This window comes from Xenopus laevis, chromosome 8S (genome assembly GCF_017654675.1).
Source record: "Xenopus laevis strain J_2021 chromosome 8S, Xenopus_laevis_v10.1, whole genome shotgun sequence".
In the NCBI taxonomy this organism is placed as follows: Eukaryota; Metazoa; Chordata; class Amphibia; order Anura; family Pipidae; genus Xenopus; species Xenopus laevis.
The window spans coordinates 61,350,265-61,373,829 of NC_054386.1; the positions used below are offsets into that span (position 1 = coordinate 61,350,265).

Genomic DNA, 23,565 nt, shown 5'->3' on the forward strand with positions numbered 1-23,565 from the left:
TCTTTGTGCAATCAATCCTTATGAGCTGTGTGTTGACTCTGTTACAAAACTTAAGAGCATTAAGCACTGTGGGCCCAAAAAGCAACACATGAACCAATTAAAAATCAACCTTAAGAAACAGGCACTATATAAAATATAACTATATGAACTATACATGAAAATTATATTAAAAATTAACACTATCAAATATTTTAGCCATCCCTAAACAAAAGTTATTTGCACCAAGGTGACCACCATGTAAGCTTTAGTTAAAGCTTTAAGTTAGGGGGATATTGAAACAATAATTCTCGTTACTGAAGTCAGGCTACCATTGAATTGTCCAGAATGAACTTGCAAGCCAGTGTTAGGAGACACCACAATAGTATGTTTATTGTTACCCCTGTAATAGTACTGTGTAACTGATCATGTAGTATAGTCATGGAAGCCCATCAACCTGGACAATTTCAAACATTTCAAACTAGTTGTGATCTTGTGTGTAACCTACATAATAAACTTTCTCTCTCTAGAAAAGGTACAGTGTATAAAACTATACCTTTGCTTGCATTGCCTTAGCCCTGATTTTAGTGTCAATGATGCACTCATTATGCTACATATCTTTTAATCATTGTGTCACATCACATTCCTAGATTTCATTTTTACCAGTCGTTCTTTCAGTCACTAGGGTATATTGTCCACCATGGTTATTATTATTATTATTATTATTAATAAGTAGTGCCAACATACTGCACAGTATGTATGTGAATTAAAATTATCTGTGTATCATTAGCTATAGGTTCAAGAACAGAAATGTGCAACCTAACCCTCTAGCAGTTGTAATACTCCCAAACATGGTGGGGGTCATTTATCAACTTCGCGCAGGGCAGATTGGTTCGCAAAGTGAATATATTTGCCCTGTGCATGGTTATATTTATAAAGCTGAATAAGAGGTGCAAACAGAATTGCAAATTTTTTTTTCACAATGCGAAAGTCTATAGCAGCTTTTAAAATATGTAACAATTCGCAAATTGTGAATATTTATGAGCACACTCAATTACACCACAACTTTGGTGGCGGATGAAATATTCGCAAAACAGTTTGGCAAACTGCGAATTTAAGTTACTGTCAACACGATTTTCGCACGCAACAACCTCACACATTGGATGCACTCGCGCAAACTCCCGTCTCATTTTCGCACCATTTGCGAATATGTATTCACACTGGGAATTCGCAAAAACTGGAAAGACGGGCAGAGCAGTGCAATATATTAGCTTTCAGGAAAAAGCATGCGCAATACAACCATTTGCAAAAAATATGCGCTGCGCGAACTTTATAAATGACCCCCCGGTGTCTGCAAAAAAGTGCTTTGCGATGCTGTGAATTGGAGATCAAGAAGTTTGACAATTGCTTCTGTAAAACAAATATATTAATTCTGTTACCCACACCCATAATTGAGTGTTAATTTGTAGTAAAAGTTGATGCTATACTTGCTTTATTGGAGCATCTTATCTCACAGCTTAGTTGAGCCCTAGATCAGTGATCCTCAAAGTATCAGGCTATACCTACTAGAGAAACCCAAAGCAGTTGCTGCAAGGCCAAGCCTGAATTACAGTTAAAGTGAAACCTAAGAATAAATCCTATCTGTTCTCCTAAAAAATCCTGTTTGAAGTCCATTAAGGTGGAAATGTAATGTGAAAAATAGTTTGCTGTTGTAGATATAGCCTAACCTATGGCTATATGACTTATTCAGAAGTGATTTCATACATCTGTAATTAAAGGGACCCTCTCTGATCAAATATTCAGCATCAAGAGCATTAAAGGGGGCTTGAGATTTTCTGATTGAGATGTATTGCTAACTTTTTTTTTTTACTGACCAAATTAACAAGGCAATAGTCACATGTTTGAGGCAATAATCATAAAGTAGATTGATATCCTAAGGGCTACAGAAAAGAAGCAATAATTCCTGCCTTGGTTGCAAAGCAGCTGTCACTGTAGGTGGTCCACATTGGATGACACAGTCTTAAGTTGCTAAGATTTCCTATTCCCTTATCTGCAGACCTAGATCTGTGAACCTAATGAGCCCACAAGAATTAAATCTGCACACGTCCAATGATAAGTGATAAACAGAAGGTCCAGCAAGGGTCTCTTGGGATTTATAATGCAGTGCTGAGAACCACAACAGAAATGGTCACTGCAGGAGAGCACTCTGATTGATATTCCTGACATCTGAAAACTGTGTTGCTACATTTTCTAACATATTTTCCCTCAGTACCAGGACACTTTGGATGATTTCTTTGTTTAGCAAAAGCATCTGTTCAGGTATATTTTATTATATACTCAACAGTAAAACATGTATATATACAGTATATATACATATATATATATATGAATTCACTAACCCACACCCAGAATTCTTTTTGTCACACTCCATTTCTTGTAAAGTTTAATGCTAGGCCTAGATTTGTATCGGATCTTTATGGGTTTTTTTTTATAGTGTTTATTTGTTTCACTGATTTGGGGCTACCTACAGTGACCACCACGACCAATGATAAGTGACCCATTGAGATCCATTTATTTATTGTGCAGTACTTGTTTAAAGAGTACATGTAGTCCTGCAACATTTTGGTGGAATAACACTGCAGTTAAAGGTCAAATTCAAAGTCAAATTAAGCTTGTATTGAAAGCATTTTGGGAGCTGATGTCCAGCAATTAAGATTTTAATTCTTAAAAATGGAGTAGCCTGTATTGAGAATCTGCTCTGTTTATACATTACTTTATATTTTTCTTTTCATACTGTTGTTGCTGCAGTAATTTATGGTTTTTGTTAATAGCCTTATATCTGATGTTTATCAGCAAGAAAAAAGGTGTACAATAATCTTGTATTAATTCTAAACAAAGCAACAGAACTGCTGTGCCTCTTTCTGCAAGCCGCAGACTTAGGTCACTTAAACTTACCTTCCACAATCCACAGCAAGAAGGCTGTGCTGAAAATATTAGTTTTTGGGTCACAGGTTCAAAGCATGGAATGAAATAAACATTTGAAATCAGTGGGGAAAATGCCACATATAGAAACCACTACTTGTACAAGTCACACAAGTTTCTTATGTAATTTTATCTGCTCATAGCTGCATTAGAGCTATAATGCTTTAAGTTCTTCAGGAACAGCTGTGCAAATGCAGCACTGGAAATTCTATATCTTTGCTGCTTTACTGCCCTTTATTTGTCTGGGGCGGCCATGTAATAAATGGTGCAAAGTTTGCTATAGGTCTATATACCAATTGGCAAATGAACAGGAAGCATTTCTAGTTGTTTTCTGTTTCATCCTGCTGGCAATATTTAATTTACATGAAGAAATATGTCATCCTTGATATTAAGAAAAACTGAGCAGTACACACACATATATATCTTTGCCTTGTTATATGTGTGTAGGGGTCTGGTAAATTAGGAAGGAACCTATTTCTTTATTCTGCCTTAAGCTATGCCCCCTGCAGTTCTCAAGTGCCCAATAGATGGAATGGTGCTATAGTATAAAGGTCTGGCTAACCATGTGCTCATGGTCCATTGCTTTAGCTCTTACCTGAGCATGCAGGAAGGGAATGGGTAGTGGAACCTAGTTAGTTTAGGCCTAGTAAAGGATATGCTATGCTCTGTAATAGATCATACTAGGAGTGACAGACAGGTTGAGGTTCAGTCGAGTAGCATGAGAGGGATAAAGATCCTGGGTACTAATAGCCCAGAAGTAGGGACTAAGTGTATAGACTTAGGGATGTAGAGATTCCCCTTGGTTCCAATTAGGGAAAGCTGGGTGTACCTTCATTTGCTGCTGTGTGTATTCCTTTGCTTGCAGGGACTAAGCTGATCATTGGTGTTGAATAAACTATGTTCTCTGCTTAAGCATAAAGAACCACTAGTGCCCAATTATTGTTCATAGCACCTTATTGTGCTATGCACAATAAGTGAAAGGTCTCATCTGGAGCACAAATATATATATTAGGGTAAGCTCATAATAGAGACATTGCAAATCAATTTACTATAGTGCTACATGTCTCATTTTAATCCGATTAAATGAAGAAAACAAATGTCATCAACTCTGTAGGATTATTTAATTATGTCTGCGTTGCAAAGTAAATGGATCAAAAATAATGGCTAATTTTCCTATCTGTATTTCTATGTAAACATTATCTGATCCATTTAAGAATTACACGTTATTGCTGATAATTGTTCCACATTGTCAGCACAGATAGTTAATGATATTGAATTTTTTTCCCTTTCATTTATTAAAAAAGCCAATCTTAGTGAATATTAAAGAGAGTCTAATTTGCAATTTTCTTTTTCTTTTATATTATATACTCAATATCTGATCCATTTAGAAATTCAACATGATTGTTGATCATTTCCATGCTTTACAGATAGTAAATATTACTTTTTATTTTTTAAGGATTTATTTAAAACAATCTTTGTGAATCAGACTTTTTTTAAAAAAGATTCACAATCTGCTTGTGTGTTAGACATATAAACAGTATCTAATACATTTAAGAATTACACATTATTATTGATAATTTACATCCTGTACAGACAATAAATAATAGTTTTTTTATTTATTAAAAACAGTCTTTGTGAACATTTTTCACCCTATAGGCAAGCTGCAAATTCAACAAACCATTCCTCACTTTTAGTAAATTTTAATAGAATAACATTTTTTATATATCCCATCAAAGTTGATTCCACGAGTCAGGCACCCGAGGCTTTTCAGGTAATGATACTTTATTGAGATGGCTTCACACAGCACACTAAGGCCTAGGACGATCTTTGTCCAAAGCACAGAATTGCTTTGTGCTAAGTTTTCCATTTCTTGATGTCTGTGGGATTCAGATAGTTTGTGATTATATGTTCTTGGCAGAGTAAATGGGGAAACTAAAATATTAATTTTGTGTATGCAGCTCTGACAAAGTCAAAACATTCATAGGCACTTCCATCTTAAAGTCATCCGAATGCTATTTGTTAGCAGTAATAGATGCTTTCATCTGAATAACAATATGGAGGCCGCTATAAAGCTAGCATTTCTAGCACAATTATCTTCAGTCCCCAGAAATATGTTTGACAGTAGGTTGAACTGACTTTTTTTGTGAAGTGAATAAATTACTTGTTTTCATTTTTTTTTTTACTGAAATGCTTGAAGTTTCAATTCACTACAGAAAATGTACTTCCCAGCCTTCAAACTGTTTATGAACATAACACTATCCTGTCTTGGTTAAAACGGAATTGATTTGGTGCTTCAAACAACTTAATGCCAAACAAAGCTCAAATAGTTGCACAAGGAAATAAAGTATTGAAGTGTATTTTTTACAAATTTGCATCTGCCTTTATTCCTATCTCATTCTATGTGCTTGTTTCTAAATCAAAATTTACATGTAGCAAGCTAAAATTATCCAGTGTGAAATACATGTTGGACTTCAAACACACAACCCCATCAAACCATTGCCCCAAACCATCTGTATCATGAATACAAAGAATCTACTAAATTCTCTCAACAACTACTCCCCAGTAAATCATGGAAAATTAGCTTCTCCTATGTCTGTTGTGTGTATATTTTCATAAACAAGTATGGGATCCTTATTTGGAAACCAGTTATCCAGAAAGCTCCAAATTACAGGAAGGCCAATTCTCATAATAATAAAACAGTACATTGTACTTGATTCCTACTAAGCTATAATAAATACTTATTGGAGTTATTATTTTTTTAGTAGACTTAAGGAATGGAGATCCAAACTATGGAAAGATCCCTTATAACGAAAACCCCAGGTCCCAAACATTCTGGATAACAGGTTGCATACCTGAATTAGGGGGTCAAACAGCTCTGGGAAATAAATGGCACTAGCAGAACATTTTTAAAAGAGGAAATTACCATTATGATGTATTTAAAAAATGTACCAAGCTGATATTTTTGTCAAAAATAACTTTATGGGCATTTATAAAATTTTCAGCATTCCGGCACACAGGGGTAGACTTACCATTTTCCCATCTGTGTTTGGGATCAGTTGCTGAAAAAAGACAAATGAGCCACCTTAAAACTGTTGAGCTTTGTTCATTTTGTCAGAAACCCACATGTGGAGCAAAAACCTACCCATTTAGATATGTTAAATTCTATTCCGCAGAAAACCAGAACTGAAAAGTCAACTGAAAAGAAAGTGAGTAAATTCTGGAACTCACTTGTCTTTGAAATGGTCATCAATATGACTTGTCAGCAATTGGTTGCCCGGACAGGTAACAGATGAAAAATCTGGCCCATAGTATAAATGTCAGGAAATACAGAAGTTCATGCACATAAATATATATATATATATATATATATATATATATATATATATATATATATATATATATATATATATATATATATATATATATATATATATATATATATATATATATATTGTGACAGGGTGTTTGGAAAACACCACTGACTTGCAGGAAAGTACATGGAAAAGAGTACATTTAAACTGCAAGATAGGTGTTGCAGAGAGATACTTGACTCAGGTAGGGTTAATATTCCCTCTCAGCCAGGTAATTAAGTGGCAGCTGAGAGAGGATCTACCTGACAATGTTAAAGGGCTGTGTGAGCATAGCTCAGGGCTCTTCAGGGAAATGAGAGACAGAAGTGGGCAGAAGGAGCTTTGCTGCCTAAATCACTGGGGAAAGAAAGAGAAAAGGACTGACAGAGGCTAGTGAGTCTGAGTCCCAGGAGGGTAAGCCAAATACTTCAAAGTGCAAGAGGGTGAGAGTTTCCCTTGATGGTGAGCGACCAGAGGGGGGGGGAAACATCAGTTCACACTGTTTGCTGGGGGACTTGATATTAAATGCACTTCAAACTTAGAATGCTAATGGATAGTGTAGGACTCTCATACAATGAGGGACCTTGACATGGCACGTGAGCTTACATATTTTGGCCAAAGTATGGTACTGACATCTATTTTTTTGACATAATTATTTTTAAAGGCACTTTTATTTTATTTTTCATGTTTGTCTTTATGATTAGTAAAGTTTTATTTCAGGAGGAGATATCTTCAGAGTAAGTGGTTCAGCCTTCCTGGCAGAGGATAGTTAGGAAGAACTGCTGCATGAGGGATAGTGTAGGAGCAGAAGGGAGAATAAAGCTGCTGTATGATCAGAGATTCCAAACTCATTTACAGTATGTAGTAAATGTTAATGATAGGTGGTGACAATAAATCAAGTTCCTGTTTAAAAATCAAGTCTACTATAATGCATGATTGACTTTCAGATTTCAATATGGTCTGGGGTTGGAAGTTGGGATGGGCAGAGGAACAGTAGAGGAGAGGGCCAGGGATTGGGGGTCTCAGGTATTTAAACATTTCAGAGCAGATACTTTTATGATAAATGTGTAGTACTGGGCCTGGACTTGGCTTATATAATATCCACTAGGCTGGTGAAATACAGACCAGGTGGCCAACATAATTGTCACTAATTTATTGTTTATTCCCTGAGAGTTCACTGATATTTGGTGTGAAAGGCACCTTGTTTGTGCTTCCTTTATTTAGTTGATGCCTAATTTATTACTATACTGAGCCCAAAACCAAGGACATATCCTGGAAGAATATAATTAATTAGAAAAATGTATGATTACCTAACAAAGTCAGGGTTGCACTGGAATACCAGTAAAAAACCTGATGGGCCCTGCCAACCCAGACCACCTCTTGGCTCCCCACAAGGAACTGAAGGCGCTCTGCTTACACCCTCACTCGTCACCTCAAGGAGGATGTAGCAGGTACACAGTGTGTGTGTGTGGGGGGGGGGTTGGGGCTGATGGCCACTGGAAGAGTTTGGGACTGGGGTGAGGGGCCCTGATGTAGCAGCCCCAGTGGGCTCCAGACACCCGACATCGGCACTGAACAAAGTACATGTAAACTCCTGACAAAGTATTATATAATTGATTATACCAAATAATATGTTAAGTTCAAAAGAGAAACTAAAACAAATTTACCTGACAAAAGTATATGAACCCAAGTTAATTATTACTTAAAAAAATCTATCTGAATTATCTTCTGTATTCCACTCATTAGGCTGTAAATGTTAAATGTAACATCTCAGCACATTAGCCTCATTCTCATTTATTGTCCTAATGAAAGTTCAAAAAACTTTGATGTCATATATTCAAATGACATTTAAGCAAAGTAAAGAAATTGTGCTTTATGAAGCCATTTTTCTGACTTTTCCTGAGCTAAACCAAGTTTAGCTCAGGAAAAGGTGTGGAAAGGTGCGAGAGAAATTGATTCAATAATATATTATTTAATGGGTCTTTGTTGCCTATGGGAAGACTTTTCCCCCCTCAAGCTGATCAAAGGGTCACAGACATTTTATTGAAAATATGAATATTAAAGGTATATTGCTGCCTGTTTTGCTAGAAGACAGAAGTCATTTAAACACATTCTTCCATTCAGAGGTAATGTAGACTAGAGGAAGATCTTAAATATACAGTATTCATTTGTTACTGTGAACAGAGGCAAGATAATGTTTGGGAAAGACCAGGTAGTTTATGAGCTGGAATAAATAAGACAAATGAATGTTTATGCTCATTGATTTTTTTGTTATTCTGCAATATCTATAAAAAAAATTGTTTTTACAAATATAATAAAATACTGGACTACTAAATTGTACTCTGGGGGTCATAAAGGAGGTGAGGCTTAAAGGTTAGTTTAGTAGACCCTGGGCAGGGTTTTTTTTCCCATTGGGGTCCATTCTACTAGTCCCCTGGGATAGGAGAATCCTGCTAATTTAGCGATGATGTTAATTTAACTGATGATGGCCCTGCGTCCAACATTTAGCCAGCCCTTCACTCATAACAGTGTGTAACAGGCAGCAAAATTAAAACAATATGCAGAAATAATTAGTAAAAGTAAAGTTGACCCTATTTAATTTTCATGCTAAGTCATCCCTCCAGAACCTTCATCTAAAATGTTGTACCCCTATAGCATAGTCTTTGTTTTGTGGCTCTACTACTGTACTACTACAGACATGGGATCTGTAATTTGAAAACCCATTATGCAGAAAGCTACAAATTACTGGATGGCCATCTCCTATAGCCGACATTTAATCAAATAATAAAAAAACATTGATTTCATTTTCCTTTGTAATAATAAAATATTACTTTGTACTTGTTTCCAATTGAGATATACAGTAATTAATCCATTTGAATCATTGAAGGAACAAAGTACAACTGGCAAGGACATGTCCCCATGCTTAGAAACAGAGCAGAGAGACCAGACGAGAGCATAAGGGCACACAGTGTGAAAAGCTCCAAAAAATGTCTGACTGTGATATTATTTTGCAATTTGCACTCAATTTGTATGGTGCACTGTATATAACCCCTATAAGGAACATGAGTAGCCTAAAATAACTGTGACATCATGCCTTATTAAGGGCTTGAAATTCCTCAGTGACTTCGATTGTGCTTAATGACTCCATTAGGGGTACATTAGCCTACATATCAGAGCAGTCTAATTAAATTCCTAAGAAATTAAATTCACAGATTTATAAACAGGAGTGTTTGTTAGTCAGCAACAAAGGGGAGTTGTTAAACATTAACTAGCTTTGCAATGTGTGAAGAGATCAGCATTAATAATAGCTTTTATTCTCATCTGCAAGATGTTATGAAATTTTCATACATATTCTGGTTTTATTTGCTGCTTGAAATTATACCATAGATATTTTTTAAATAATGGAGACTTGTTGTAACTCAATTGTCCCCCAGATCATTAAATTCCTTGAAACTTGTATGGCTTCCTTTAAAGTTCTCGGCATTAATATTGAAGAATATATATATATTTCTATATACACACTAGGATGCAGAATGCACACATTTGCCAATAAGTGTAAATACGCAAATATCTGTAACAGCTACGGAATACAGTTTCATGCATTGTTTAATACATTCCAGTGGATAATTCTCCTGGCAGTTTTGCAGCTGTGTAGAAGATACGTGTAAAACCACTATAATTTTTTTTTAAGCAGCCCATAAGCTTTGATGGAAAAAAAGAATAGGCTAATATTAAACAAACACGAACAAGTCTACTGTATACTTATGTTATGACAATAGTTATTTTATCTATCTCTACCAAATGTTCAACAACATGAAAATTAACAGACTGCATTTTTAGATTAAATGCCCACACCTGCGACTGCTCCAGTTTTACTGTTTACATTTATTAATCATGATCACAGAATTTGTAAAGGTCAAAAGTGCTATGTGGACTTATCATAGTATCACCCACCAAAAAATAGCCACAAGGTAACAGCACATCAGTCAGGTTCATGGTCCTTCTGAAACTGGAGTGGATCTCCAGGCAATCCAAAAATCAGTATTTCAGCTGCTTATATGTTCTGCCTCTAACATAACACAATGGTAACATTTGGTTGCACTGGTTAGTTAACAGCAACTAGGATGTCTCATCACCAGGAAGTCAAAAGTCTGTTTGTGTTTGGCATGCATCACCTCTTGATTTGTGTGCTTGTTCTGTGCAATGACTACTCACATTTAATTCAGATTTCTGCTGAATTCCTGTAAGAAGTGTGAAGATATTATCTGTGGGTGTAGACCTGGAAAAAAGTAGCACTTGCCAAAAAATATATATGTTGTGAAGGTTAGGGGGATCACAGCAGGGTTTGCACCATAAATGTAGGTCACTCAAAAGTGAATGGAAAAACAGTTTATTTTCCAGCCGCAAGCAATGGCAACAGAAACGGACAGCTTCACTCAGCAATGAAATGTCCAAAATAAACCAAAAAAATGAATAAAAAAACCCCTCCCCCTTCCTTCTTCTCCCCAGCCTAGCTGCCCCCCCCCGGCAAATGCCCCAAACATTTTACTTACCTCTTGATGCAGATTCAGGCATCAGAGTTCACGGGCACCATCTTCAGCTGCTTTGGTTATTCTTGGGAATGTGACGTGCTTCGGCAATTTCCGTGAGTTTATGAGTCGCATAACAGAAATTGCTCCAACTGTAAAGACGTAGAGGCATTTGCCCGTGGTAACACTTGGCTGGGGGAGGAGGGCGGGGGTCTATGTAGGGTAGGGTGGTAACGTTTTTTTTTAACTTTTGGGTTTGCTTCTCCTTTAATTCAGCAGTTCTAATGTACCCCACAAGACTAAACAAGCTTGGTCTCTGTCAATTATACAGGTCAAATTGATTTGACTCGCGGCGACTTTTCGCCGCGACTTTTAAGCCGCAATCGCTGGGGAAACTTTTGCGCTGGCGTCTATGGGGAATCGCGAAAAATCGCCAGTGTAAAAACACACGCGGCGATCTTTTTTCTACTGTCGCTCGAAATTGCCTCGCTAGGCGATTTAGAGCGACAATAGAAAAAAGATCGCCGCGTGTGTTTTTACGCTGGATTCCCCATAGACGCCAGCGCAAAAGTTTCCCCAGCGATTGCGGCTTAAAAGTCGCGGCGAAAAGTCGCCGCGAGTCAAATCGCGGCGCTATCGCCTAGTGTGGCCTTAGCCTTAAAGGGATAGCTCAGAACCTAAAGGAGAGGGATATACAGTATATCTGCCATCCATGATATATCCCCTCCGGCTTGTACAATATCATGAGGCATAACTGAAGAGACAAGAGACCCAGTGGGTTCTTGAGGCACTAGGAGTATCAAGAAACTGGAGGTAATCTTTACTAATGTATATGTTGTAATGTATGTGCAGCAGTGGTAGTGCACAGCTTTGCTTATGGGAGTGCCTACTGATGCAGGGAAACTCTAGAGGTACTGCCGCCTCGAGGGAGGTGGTAGCTCTAGGGTTTCTATAAACACTAAATTGTGAGTAAAATAAAAAGACCCAGTGGTTTCTGGGGATGCAAGGAGTATCGAGAACCTGGAGGGAATCTTTACTAATGCATGGGTTTATAATATATGTGCAGTAGCGCACAGATTTGCTCATGGATTTGCTGATGCATGAAAGGTGGAGCGTCGAGACGGCACCCATCCCCTCTGACCCAACCCCATGCCTCGTGCCACAATGAATCTGGTTTGGAAAGAGATGGCCGCAGTTGTTTATTTATCAAACAATAACCATAACTTAACATGTATAACATTAACAACTTGTAACAAACCATTTGTATAATAAACATTTTTAACAAAGAACCTGATGTTATTTTGCCCCCCCCCCCCTCCTGGGGACTGATTCTGCCAAAACTGCCAAGCCTTGTACCTGCTCCTTTTTAAACCAAGTATAAAGTCCAAAAAATCCTCTGTAGCCATGCTGTATTAAAGGTATATAAATATATTGAAACATCTAAAATACAACATTACCCCCCATGGAGCCTAATGCATTTCATGCTTACCCAGCACTTAGTCATAGGCCATCTCATAGACCATTTTACCCCAGCCCTAAACCAGGCTGCGTACCTTCCCATCAGGACCCCCAAGCCAACCATGCTACTTCCACTCCTTGTCAAATACCCCATTTTAATTTACCCTGGGGCTCCGTGTAAAGTTACCCTCCACCAACTACAACAACGAACACACCCCATCTCAGAGGAAGGGAGGGTGGACTGCTGCAAGCTGCTGCTGCTTCCCCGTCCTGCGCCAAATGAGCGGTAAGCCTGTTCTGTGTAACTCTGCCCCCTTCTGCACGGCCTGGGAAGTGCCAGCCAATCACAGCCCTACCCACAAAGGAAAAATGGGGGTGCCCCTCCTAGCCCTGTCAAGCCCCTGCTTTCCTAATTCTACCGGTCATTGGGTACAGGAGAACACTGGCGCTACTGCCATCTCGAAGGAGGTGGTTGCTCCAGGGTTCCAACAAACACTGTCATGACTGTGTCAGTGGCATTAACATGGTAAGAACATGCATATAGATACTGCTATAAGAGGAATATTACCTCCAGCTGTGGAGCTCCAAAGCAGCCGTTCTAATAAATGTGCAACTGTTTTCATACTAGCCAGACATAACTGCCAGCACAAGCCAGAAAGGGCTTTATAGCAGGCATTTAGTGGATTTAACGACCCAGCACAAGTGAAAATGACTAAGTGCATGACTTTGTGTACACCTAGCAGCATCCTCAGGCTCTGTAATTAATGGCAACTTATTATGTCCTGTACTGGACAGTAAATGGTTGGAAAGATGAATCACACACAGTCAGCAAGTGCTAATTAACCAGTGTTTGTTTCAACGAGATTATATTAAATAACTGTGTTGTGCTGTGTATCACAGGTATCTGGGCAGCAAGCAATGGCCCTGTTCCTTGCTGAGCCCCATAGGTGTTTAAATAAACTGTCGGTCCATTGATTTCGTTTTTGTTGTGTTTTGTTTGTTTTACGCCTCCCTGTATCACAGAAGCCTAGTATTTTGCTAAGGTTATATCCAAGTGTTTATAAATTGCACAGTGCATTAACACCACTGAAAGTGGCAGCGGTGGACCAGTAAACCCAGACCTATATTTCCGTTTGCTCCATTTTTGTACATTTATTTTCCCTTGCAGGACCATGCAAACGTGACGTACTGTCTGAGCTTGCTGACTGCTGCAGTTATTGCTTGTGGTACTACACATAGGCATAACGTTTAGTTTTATTGCTTTAATTATGAAAAACATTAAATAAAAACCTGAGCAAAAACGGATTATCTAGAAAGAACCATATCTCGGAATGCCAGGAGACCCTTTTATAACGTACCCTACTGGGATGCAATTACCCATATTATATCACTAACACCTTTATAAATAACATTTCTTAATATAATTGTAATGCAATTCACTCAAATAAAGACAGGGTCTTGTGGTGCTCATCTTCAGTACTTGTGTGGGATGTTGTCAGATCCTAAAATCATCAGTTACAGTAGAATCATTTATATAAAAACATGGGCTGCTGGAGGCTACTGGGATGCAAAGATATTTTCTTGTCTTTATGTAGCAAGTGGTTTGTACAATAAATAGGATTGTTTAATTCTACATATAGTATGCAATCAAACTATAGTGGTTACAGAAAACTACATAGCGGGTAAGGCTCTCAGGCATTGGTACTTCAAAATTTTCATCAGTCTAATAAAAATGTTACATTACTAAACATATCAAGATGGGTCATTGACCCAACAGAAGGTATTACATAAGCCAGGATTGAAATGCATGCTAAACAATGCTTTTTTACCTTTAGAAACTGCACCCAGCCTGACATCAATGTTTAAAGCCCATTTCATATACAGTTTTAATCATATATATTTTCTCTTTTTTGCTTTGTTTTTCCCTAGCTTCTATAAAGTTAATACTGATTCAACTTGCATCTAAGGGCATAGAGTAGGCACAAAGGGAATATGGTCTGCAACCACTGGAAAGTATTCTACAGGCATAGCATACTTTAAAAAAGGAACATCTTATAGATGTTTTAGTATATGTTATCCTGAATGAAAAGATAAAGGTATAGGATCCAATATCCAGCAGAAAGCTCAAATTTTTCTTTTTTTTTTAATATAATAAGTAATAATAGAACAGAACCTTATCCTTGATCCCAACTAAGGATAGGACCACACAGACGATTTCTGTGCAATCCGACGTGCTGCGCAAAAATGCAGGTGTCACATCGGATGCAACAGAAATAGGGTGAGTAATAGCATTATCGGATGGTGTTGCAGCATTGATCTGACGCGACATGACTGTTGGATGCAGACGCTGTGCGATGGGCCTGCATCCGACAGTCGCGTCGCATCAAAGCTGCGACACCATCCAACAATGCATTCATTTACCTTATTTACGTTTTTGTGCAGCGTGTCGGATCGCTCCAAAATCGCCCGTGGAGTTGCTCCCTTATATATTACTTACCTTATTGGAGACAAAGCAATCATATTGAGTTTAATTAATATTTAAATGATTTTTAGTAGCCTTAAAGGGATACTGTCATGGGAAAAAAAAAATTTTTTCAAAATGAATCAGTTAATAGTGCTGCTCCAGCAGAATTCTGTACTGAAATTTCTCAAAAGAGCAAACAGATTTTTTTATATTCAATTTTGAAATCTGACATGGGGCTAGACATTTTGTCAATTTCCCAGCTGCCCCTGGTCATGTGACTTGTGCCTGCACTTTAGGAGAGAAATGCTTTCTGGCAGGCTGCTGTTTTTCCATCTCAATGTAACTGAATGTGTCTCAGTGGGACATGGGTTTTTACTATTGAGTGCTGTTCTTAGATCTACAAGGCAGCTGTTATCTTGTGTTAGGGAGCTGTTATCTGGTTACCTTCCCATTGTTCTTTTGTTTGGCTGCTGGGGGGGGGGGAAGGGAGGGGGTTGATATCACTCCAACTTGCAGTACAGCAGTAAAGAGTGTTTGAAGTTTATCAGAGCACAAGTCACATGGGGCAGCTGGGAAATTGACAATATGTCTAGCCCCATGTCAGATTTCAAAATTGAATATAAAAAAATCTGTTTGCTCTTTTGAGAAATGGATTTCAGTTCAGAATTCTGCTGGAGCACTATTAACTGATTCATTTTGAAAAAATTTTTTTTTCCCATGACAGTATCCCTTTAAGGTATGCTCATGAAAGATCCCTTATTTGGAAAACCCCAGCATTCTGACTAACAGGTCCCATACCTGTACAATTAATTTAAAACAGACAATAACACACATATGTATAAGGACCTGTGAAATACATGACGTGGCAATTTTTCATATTTTACCATATGGCCACCACCGATGCGGGATAAGCGTCTTTACGACCGACCTTTGCACAGTCGCCGGATCATTCTGAATCCCATCTGATTCGTGTTCATCAGGCATGACTGCAGCATGCCGGGTGTGGCGCCAGTTGGGATTGAGGAATACGGACCACTGAACAAAGGTGTACTTTTACAAGATCAGCAGGGCCGGATTTACCCTCCTTGCCCCCCTAGGCCCAGCTACTGTGCCGCCCCCCCGCACACATTTTCTGGATGTGAATCTTTTTCCAATCAGGACATTTATGCAAAAGTGGATCAGATGGATCAACTAGCAGTTAGGCTTGTTTGAGATATATCTATATATATTCTCTATATATAGACACCTTTTTATACATAGATGCAGAGAGAGATGTGTCCCTTGTTTTGATAAGTCAATTGTCAATTGTACTACAGTGGGCAGCCGCAGCATCAGTTAAATATTTATTATAAAATAAAAAAGTCAAATCTTGGCAGCATCATAATCTTTGTAGTTCCTATTTCTCAGCAGACATTATCCCTTATAATACATGAGTGATACTGTGTAACTCAGCCTGCAGCCTTGTGCCTTTATATGGTCACAGAACAACCCCTCAGTGACTCCTAATATCCTTATCATTTACAGTAGGGGGTACATTATCCCTTATAATACATAAGTGATACTCAGAGTTCCCTGTATAACTCAGCCTGCAGCCTTGTGCCTTTATATGGTCACAGAACAACCCCTCAGTGACTCCTAATATCCTTATCATTTACAGTAGGGGGTACATTGTCCCTTATAATACATGAGTGATACTCCGAGTTCCCTGTATAACTTAGCCTGCAGCCTTGTGCCTTTATATGGTTACTGGACCCCTCAGTGACTTCTAATATCCTTATCATTTACAGTAGGGGGTACATTATCCCTTATAATACATGATGATACTCCGACTTCCCTGTATAACTCAGCCTGCAGCCTTGTGCCTTTATATGGTCACAGAACAACCCTGTCAGTAACTTCTAATATCCTTATCATTTACAGTAGGGGGTACATTATCCATTATAATACCTAAGTGATACTCAGAGTTCCCTGTATAACTCAGCCGGCAGCCTTGTGCCTTTATATGGCCATAGAACCCCTCAGTGACTTCTAATATCCTTATCATTTACAGTAGGGGGTACATTATCCCTTATAATACATGAGTGATACTCAGAGTTCCCTGTATAACTCAGCCTGCAGCCTTGTGCCTTTATATGGTCACAGAACAATCCCTCAGTGACTTCTAATACCCTTATCATTTACAGTAGGGGGTACATTATCCCTTATAATACAAGAATTGAAATGGTTTTCATTTTGTAGGAAGCAGGAAAGGGACATAAAAAAAATCTGTAACAGGTTTAGAAGTTAGAACACTTGTGATTCTGCACCTCCAGCAAATCTGCAAGTTGACTATGACATATTTCTCTACATGGCCGATAGACAGCAGATCTGCAGGGGAAATATTAAATGTACATACCAGGAACAGATCACCTTGCTGGGACACACGCAGCACAGCAGAGGCAGCAGCAGCACGAGCACAGAGAGGAGTGGGAGGGGGCGGAGCCACAGCGGGAGATAGGCTGGAGGAGCCGTCCTAAAGCCAGCCGGATCTATCAGGAGCAGCCGACTTACACAAGATGTTAGGGGGCGCCTTCTTGCCGCCCCTAACATCTTGCCGCCCTAGGCCCGGGCCTAGGGGGCCTTTCCCTAAATCCGGGCCTGAAGATCAGTACAAGCCATGCTAAGATCACTGTGTCTGTGTTTATGTATATTACCGGGGGAAGTGCCTTTTGTCCTGGTGTCTTTTGTTTGCCTAGGGAAGTCTACCTTTCCCCCCCCCCTCTTCTATGGACATGTGTCTGTTTGATGGTTCCACCAATTGATTCATAGCATAACATGCTCATTGATTGGATATATTGAAAGACCACCTTTTGTCTTGGTGTATAATAAACCACTGGCCATTGTAGAGGGAGGCAGAATACTGGACCCCAGGTGAGAACGACTGCTGTGACGTTATTTCCGGGGGATTGCGCAACATCACCACATGATACATCAAGGTTTCCGGATCGATTGTCCATTAAGACGAAAGATCATTTTTCTGCGATAACATACAATAGGAAGATAATATACTGTATATACTCGAGTATAAGCCGAGTTACCTAATTTTACCTACGAAAACTGGGAAAACTTATTGACTCTAGTATAAGCCTAGACACAAGTTGATGGTGAGAGAGAATTGCCAAACGGATTACTGTGTGCATTGTCCCACTGTCCCACTACCATGTGCAGAGGGTGCTGTGTGATATTGTCATCACTGTTAATCTTTCGTATAACCAACAGAGGACGCTGTGTGATATTGCCATCAATGTTAATCCTTCATATAACCAACAGAGGGCACTGTTTGATATTGCAGTCACTGTTATTCTTTAATATAACCAACAGAGGGTGCTGTGTGATATTGCAGTCACTGTTATTCTTTCATATAACCAACAGAGGGCGCTGTGTGATATTGCAGTCACTGTTAATCTTTCATATAACCAACAGATGGCGCTGTGTGATATTGCAGTCACTGTTATTATTTCATATAACCAACAGAGGGCACACTGTTATTATTTCATATAACCAACAGAGGGTGCTGTGTGATATTGCAGTCACTGTTATTCTTTCATATAACCAACAGAGGGTGCACTGTTATTCTTTCATATCAAAAACAGAGGGTGCTGTGTGATATTGCAGTCACTGTTATTCTTTAATATAACCAACAGAGGGCGCTGTGTGATATTGCAGTCACTGTTATTCTTTCATATAACCAACAGAGGGCGCACTGTTATTCTTTCATATAACCAACAGAGGGCGCTGTGTGATATTGCAGTCACTGTTAATCTTTCATATAACCAACAGAGGGCGCACTGTTATTCTTTCATATAACCAACAGATGGCACTGTGTGATATTGCAGTCACTGTTATTCTTTCATATAACCAACAGATGGCACTGGGTGATATTGCAGTCACTGTTATTCTTTCATATAACCAACAGATGGCGCTGTGTGATATTGCAGTCACTGTTATTCATATAACCAACAGAGGGTGCACTGTTATTCTTTCATATAACCAACAGAGGGCATTGTGGGATATTGCAGTCTCTCCCCAAGTGAACTGTTGGTATAGAAATGATTAAAAGTGACTGCAATCTCAGCTACTGCCTGCTGACCCGAGTATAAGCCGAGGTAGACTTTTTCAGCACATTTTGGATGCTGAAAAACTTGGCTTATACTCGAGTATATACGGTAGCCAGAAGATAACTAGGGACCTGGGGTGGAAGATTTAGGTGTCATTGCTATTGCTAGCATCACCATTATCATTGTGCCAGTCACATACTAAGTAAAAACCTTTAATGCTGGAAGGAAGCCAGAACATGACACATAGCAACTAGCACAAAGTTATAAACTACTGTATTTGTTGCCATAGTAGCACCATGAATGCAACACTGTAATGGCAATAGGAATGCGGCCATCTGAGTGAGCTTCCTTATCCCTTTATTGATGGCATTTAATACATTTACTAGTAACACTGCAGAGGGTGAACTTTGCAGCAAAGGCTTTAGTTCTTTAAAAAAGTTAATGTAAGTGGCTGATAAGCTGAAAAGTGCAGTTACTAAAGAACTTGACCTGAAATCCTTAGATTTCTTTTCCTTTCTTTCTCCAATTATATTGGATCTGACTAAACTGCAAATTACCTGAGAGAAAGCACTTAATAAATCAACTTGTCTTGGTTTCTCCCTTATTCCCTCTTAAATGAAAATAAAATGAGTCATGGCACTTTTTCAGATTCTTGCCTAACAATTCACAGTAGAGTCCAAATTGAACATAGGAAATTTGTTTAAATTCCATTCTTTCAAACAAAGATGGCAATAGGAGTTCTGTATTTAAATTTCCCTTTAGAGCGTTCATTTTCCAACTAGCAGCAAAGGTAATTTGTACTTCCTGGATGTTTATATTAATTGCACAACTGCTGGCGTCAGTTCATTGTTGTTTCATTTATCTGAACAACAGGAGGGAATGTGAGTAGTTAACCAAGAGACACATGTCGGTTAGTTAGCCGGGTACAGGTCATTTCAATGTATGCAAAGTTTGCAGTTGCTTTGTTTTGTGATAAATGCCACTTTCTTTCTCTCTGTTCTTCCAGTTTGTTATACAGTTGGTAAGGTGAATGAGGAATGGTTCTTGCTTGATGACTAAATGCTGCTCCTGTAGTTGAGGTGTCTGATGAATGGTTCTTGTTTCATGATTTAAACCTTTCAGCAAGCAAGCCAAATAATCTATGGCACTAACACAGAAGTACCAGTGTGCCAGTGCCAAACATTTTACATTTTGGGGGTCCATTTAGGACTGGTTGCTTAAGACAGCACCTTGTGTTTCTAGCAATGTTTAAACCATATAGGCTTGTTCCATTTTACTTTGTTGCGTTCTTGTAAAGTGTAATCTGATTGTAGAAAAGAAAACAGCTTTAATCAAGGATTAACAAAAAGTCACATTCGTGTTATTTTTGTTTGCTTCTGATTTCTCCTTATCCCTACTACAAGCAACCCCTTCTACAATCATACCCTAGAACCTAAACATAAAGATCTCAGTTTACCTGGAGACACTTCTGTTTAAACATTCAGCATTTTAGCAACTGAACATGCAACACATACTAAAGTTGACCCCTGAATGGTTGTACAGAAGAGTTGCTCCCATGAGTACAATCAGATTAGAACCATAGTGATCAGCTCCCTAAACATGCTTGCAGACCATGTTCCTTCAAAGATGGATACATCAGCTGTGAAAGATGGATGAAGGCTTATCATATAAAAAAGCAAAAACTTTATCTGGGGTGCAACATCCCCAGGTTTTGTCATGCTCACATGGGTTATTTATTCCAACTCTCTCTTTATCTCTCTCTCATATAAACATTCACACTTTATTGTACTCAAATTACAGATAAAACCAGTAGTAAAGATATGGTATTTGCATAATACAACACAGCCAATAGGATGTGGTACATCGACTAACCAGTTCTTAAAAGTATGCATATTCTACCTTTATGATGTTGATAATGCTGGTAGAATGCTTGAATTTTGGTGAAACTTTGTTTTGGTAAAAGATGTGCAGGGACCCTGAGGTTTAGGTATGTTTACACAGACAGTTCCCCTTGTATTTGGACACCTAAGTGGGAAGATTTCAGGCAGCTATTCCTTTTTTCCTGGGTCCATTGTAGTTCAGGGTTTGCCCATCAGGTGTTGAAAAGTAAAAAAGGAGAGCACACATTCTCAGGGATCTTTTCATGGATCACACCCTGTGGGGAGGTGGATACAGGAGGTGGTCTGAATGTTGGCAGGCTCAAAAGCAGGGACAGTTTATTCAGTGCCAGTAATTAATAGTTGCTCTAGGAGCAAAAGATAGTGGCAGGGTAATTCATTGCGCATCTTTCTGGCTCCAACAAGGAGAGTACTGGGGGTTAGTGTCAGGGCCCGAAGGCTCCGCTGAGGATTTTGCAGACCTAAGAGGAAGCAGCAGGCACCAAACACAGTTCACGGTATCCAAGGGGTTAAGAAGTAGCGAAGTCAAGTCCAGGCCAAGGTCAAGATCAGGGATCGAGGTCAGAACAGGAACACACTAAGTTGAACCTATAATCAGGCAAAGTCTGTAGGGCTATGGCGTCTTTTTAAGGCCAATTTTCACACCAAAATGAGAGTGATGACGTCACGTGCTGATGTTGCACATTGGTGCTGAACGTTTTGACGCCGTGCACATTTTGACGCATTGGTGTCAGAACATCCCGGTGTGCCACGCATATCATCTGGGCACCGCCATCTTGTCAGCAGTGAAGAAGGAAGGAGCACCAACGTGCTCCTTACAGTTAGCATCCTTGTAGTGATCTAGTCATTAGACAGAGACATGAGAGGGTAAGCAAGATACCCCATTGCATCCCTAGTGCTGGGGACAATCACCAAGACAGGTTGTACCACCCTGAGAGGGATCTACTTCCAATATACTAAGGGCAGAGACACACAGGAAGATTCGGGGAGATTTAGTCTCCCTGAGACTAATCGCCTCTTCTTCGGGCGACTAATCACCCTGAAAAACTTTCCCACCGGCTATAATTTAAATCGCCAGCGGGATGGCATTCAGAACGCTTCATTTTTCTAAAGTTGCCCGAAGTTTCCTCATCAGACAACTTCAGGCAACATCGTAAAATTAATCTAATCACCGGCGGGGTGGCACTCGGAGTGCTTCATTTTTCAATGGCTTTTTGGGAAGATTAGTTGAACAAACGAGAGGCGATTACTTCCCGGCGCCTTAATCTCCCCGAATCTTCCCATGTGTCTCTGCCCTAAAGTGGGAAGATTTTACACTGATTGCCTTGAATGTACTAGAAGATACTATTGCCTGAAAGCTGTGATCAAGATACCTGCTACTGTCCAATAATGAAGCTATTTATATTTAATTGCTATTCAGCAATTAACCTGGACTGCTGTCACTTTCATCCCGATTGATCTTTTCATCAGTATCCACAGGATTCACCTGGGGGTAAGGAGTTTAAAGGCATACACACATACTGCTGGGAGTTGCCCACAGTCTAAGGGTATCCAGGGTACACTGTCAGCAAGTCACACTATTTACAAACTTCTCAGGCCAACCCACGGGTGTGCTACAGATGTCTGTAAAAAAGTGCTTTGAGTATGGTTCAGCTATACTTTGCAAAAGGGTTGAGATTATCATTTCTTATAAATAAATTTGATGCCAGCATCGGAATTGTCGGCATCAAAAATATTTTGATGGTGGCAACAAAATTTGTGTTTCGCTAATTTTTCGCCATTTCCCAAAATAGGAGAAATTCACCCATCACTGGTTTTAATGATACATACATACATACAGTATGTAAATGGGAATATAATTGCAAGCAGTCACATGACCCATCACTCTGCAAGGTCAAGAGCATCAGCTGGTTGGTACTGCACTTACACACAGCATAGTGAGGTTTCAACTAGTCAAGCAATTTTATTTTATCAAACAGTTGTTTTTTTTTAAATCCATTAAAAAATGCTTTTAAATATAAAGATGCTTGCTATGGTAGTATTCCCTTTTTATAAACTGTCTAAAATGTATAAAAGGGAAAACAAAGTGATATAAAGTCTTTGCTTTATATATTTAAACAAACCATTCAAAAAATTTGTATGGGAAAGGCTTCATTTATATACATTGAGCAATCACTTTGCATGAAATTTGTTTAAACTCCTTCAGTGTTGAATGATAATATATATGGCTAAGAATTACTACTGGTCCCAATATATCAGGTCAATATTTGCAGTGATTCAGTTTCAGGATTGCTGTCAACAAAATGCATCCCATTGATTTATTGTTGATTTTCCAATGCTTAATATCCATCAATTATTTTGTCTCCAAATGGGTTGTGCTATAAATATGACCCTATGCATTACATGTCAATGGCAAAGTGACCTTTAAATACATTTATAGCACTAGTAAACCTGTGTGACCAAAGTAAACTAGAATTAATACATTTGCTAAACAGAACCAAAAACTGTATTGCCCTTGCCATACCAAGGTCACACCAAGCATTTTCTCCTCTGGCCTGCCTATGCCAGAGAAGGTACTAAGGAAAAAATGTTGATCTGCTTTTTTCTGCTCCTGGTATAAGTCTAGCAAGTTTTGGCATAAAATTGCATACTTTCGCATTTCCAAGATGAAATCTGCCACATCTATGCACCAGCAGAACGATGCTGTGCCAATCAGTGCATATGGATATCAGGACAGAATATATGCATTTGCATCTACAGAGCAACCACCTGTGGACAAAGCTATAACCTTTTATTCATATGGAAGGTCAC

General features: G+C 38.8%; 1 protein-coding gene across 2 annotated transcripts in view; it reads right to left on the reverse strand.

Annotated features, from left to right (window-relative positions):
- Positions 1-23,565, reverse strand: part of LOC121397689 (protein diaphanous homolog 2-like) — a 260,585-nt gene that overhangs the window by 139,603 nt on the left and 97,417 nt on the right. The window contains exon 4 of one of the 2 annotated variants that reach the window (XM_041574891.1): positions 18,920-20,159. The exons of the other annotated variant lie outside the window; for it this stretch is intronic. Coding sequence (XP_041430825.1) covers positions 20,095-20,159 — 65 coding nt within the window. The 3' untranslated portion in view covers positions 18,920-20,094. Of the gene's footprint in view, positions 1-18,919; positions 20,160-23,565 lie in introns of those variants that run through there. 2 annotated transcript variants of the gene reach the window in all.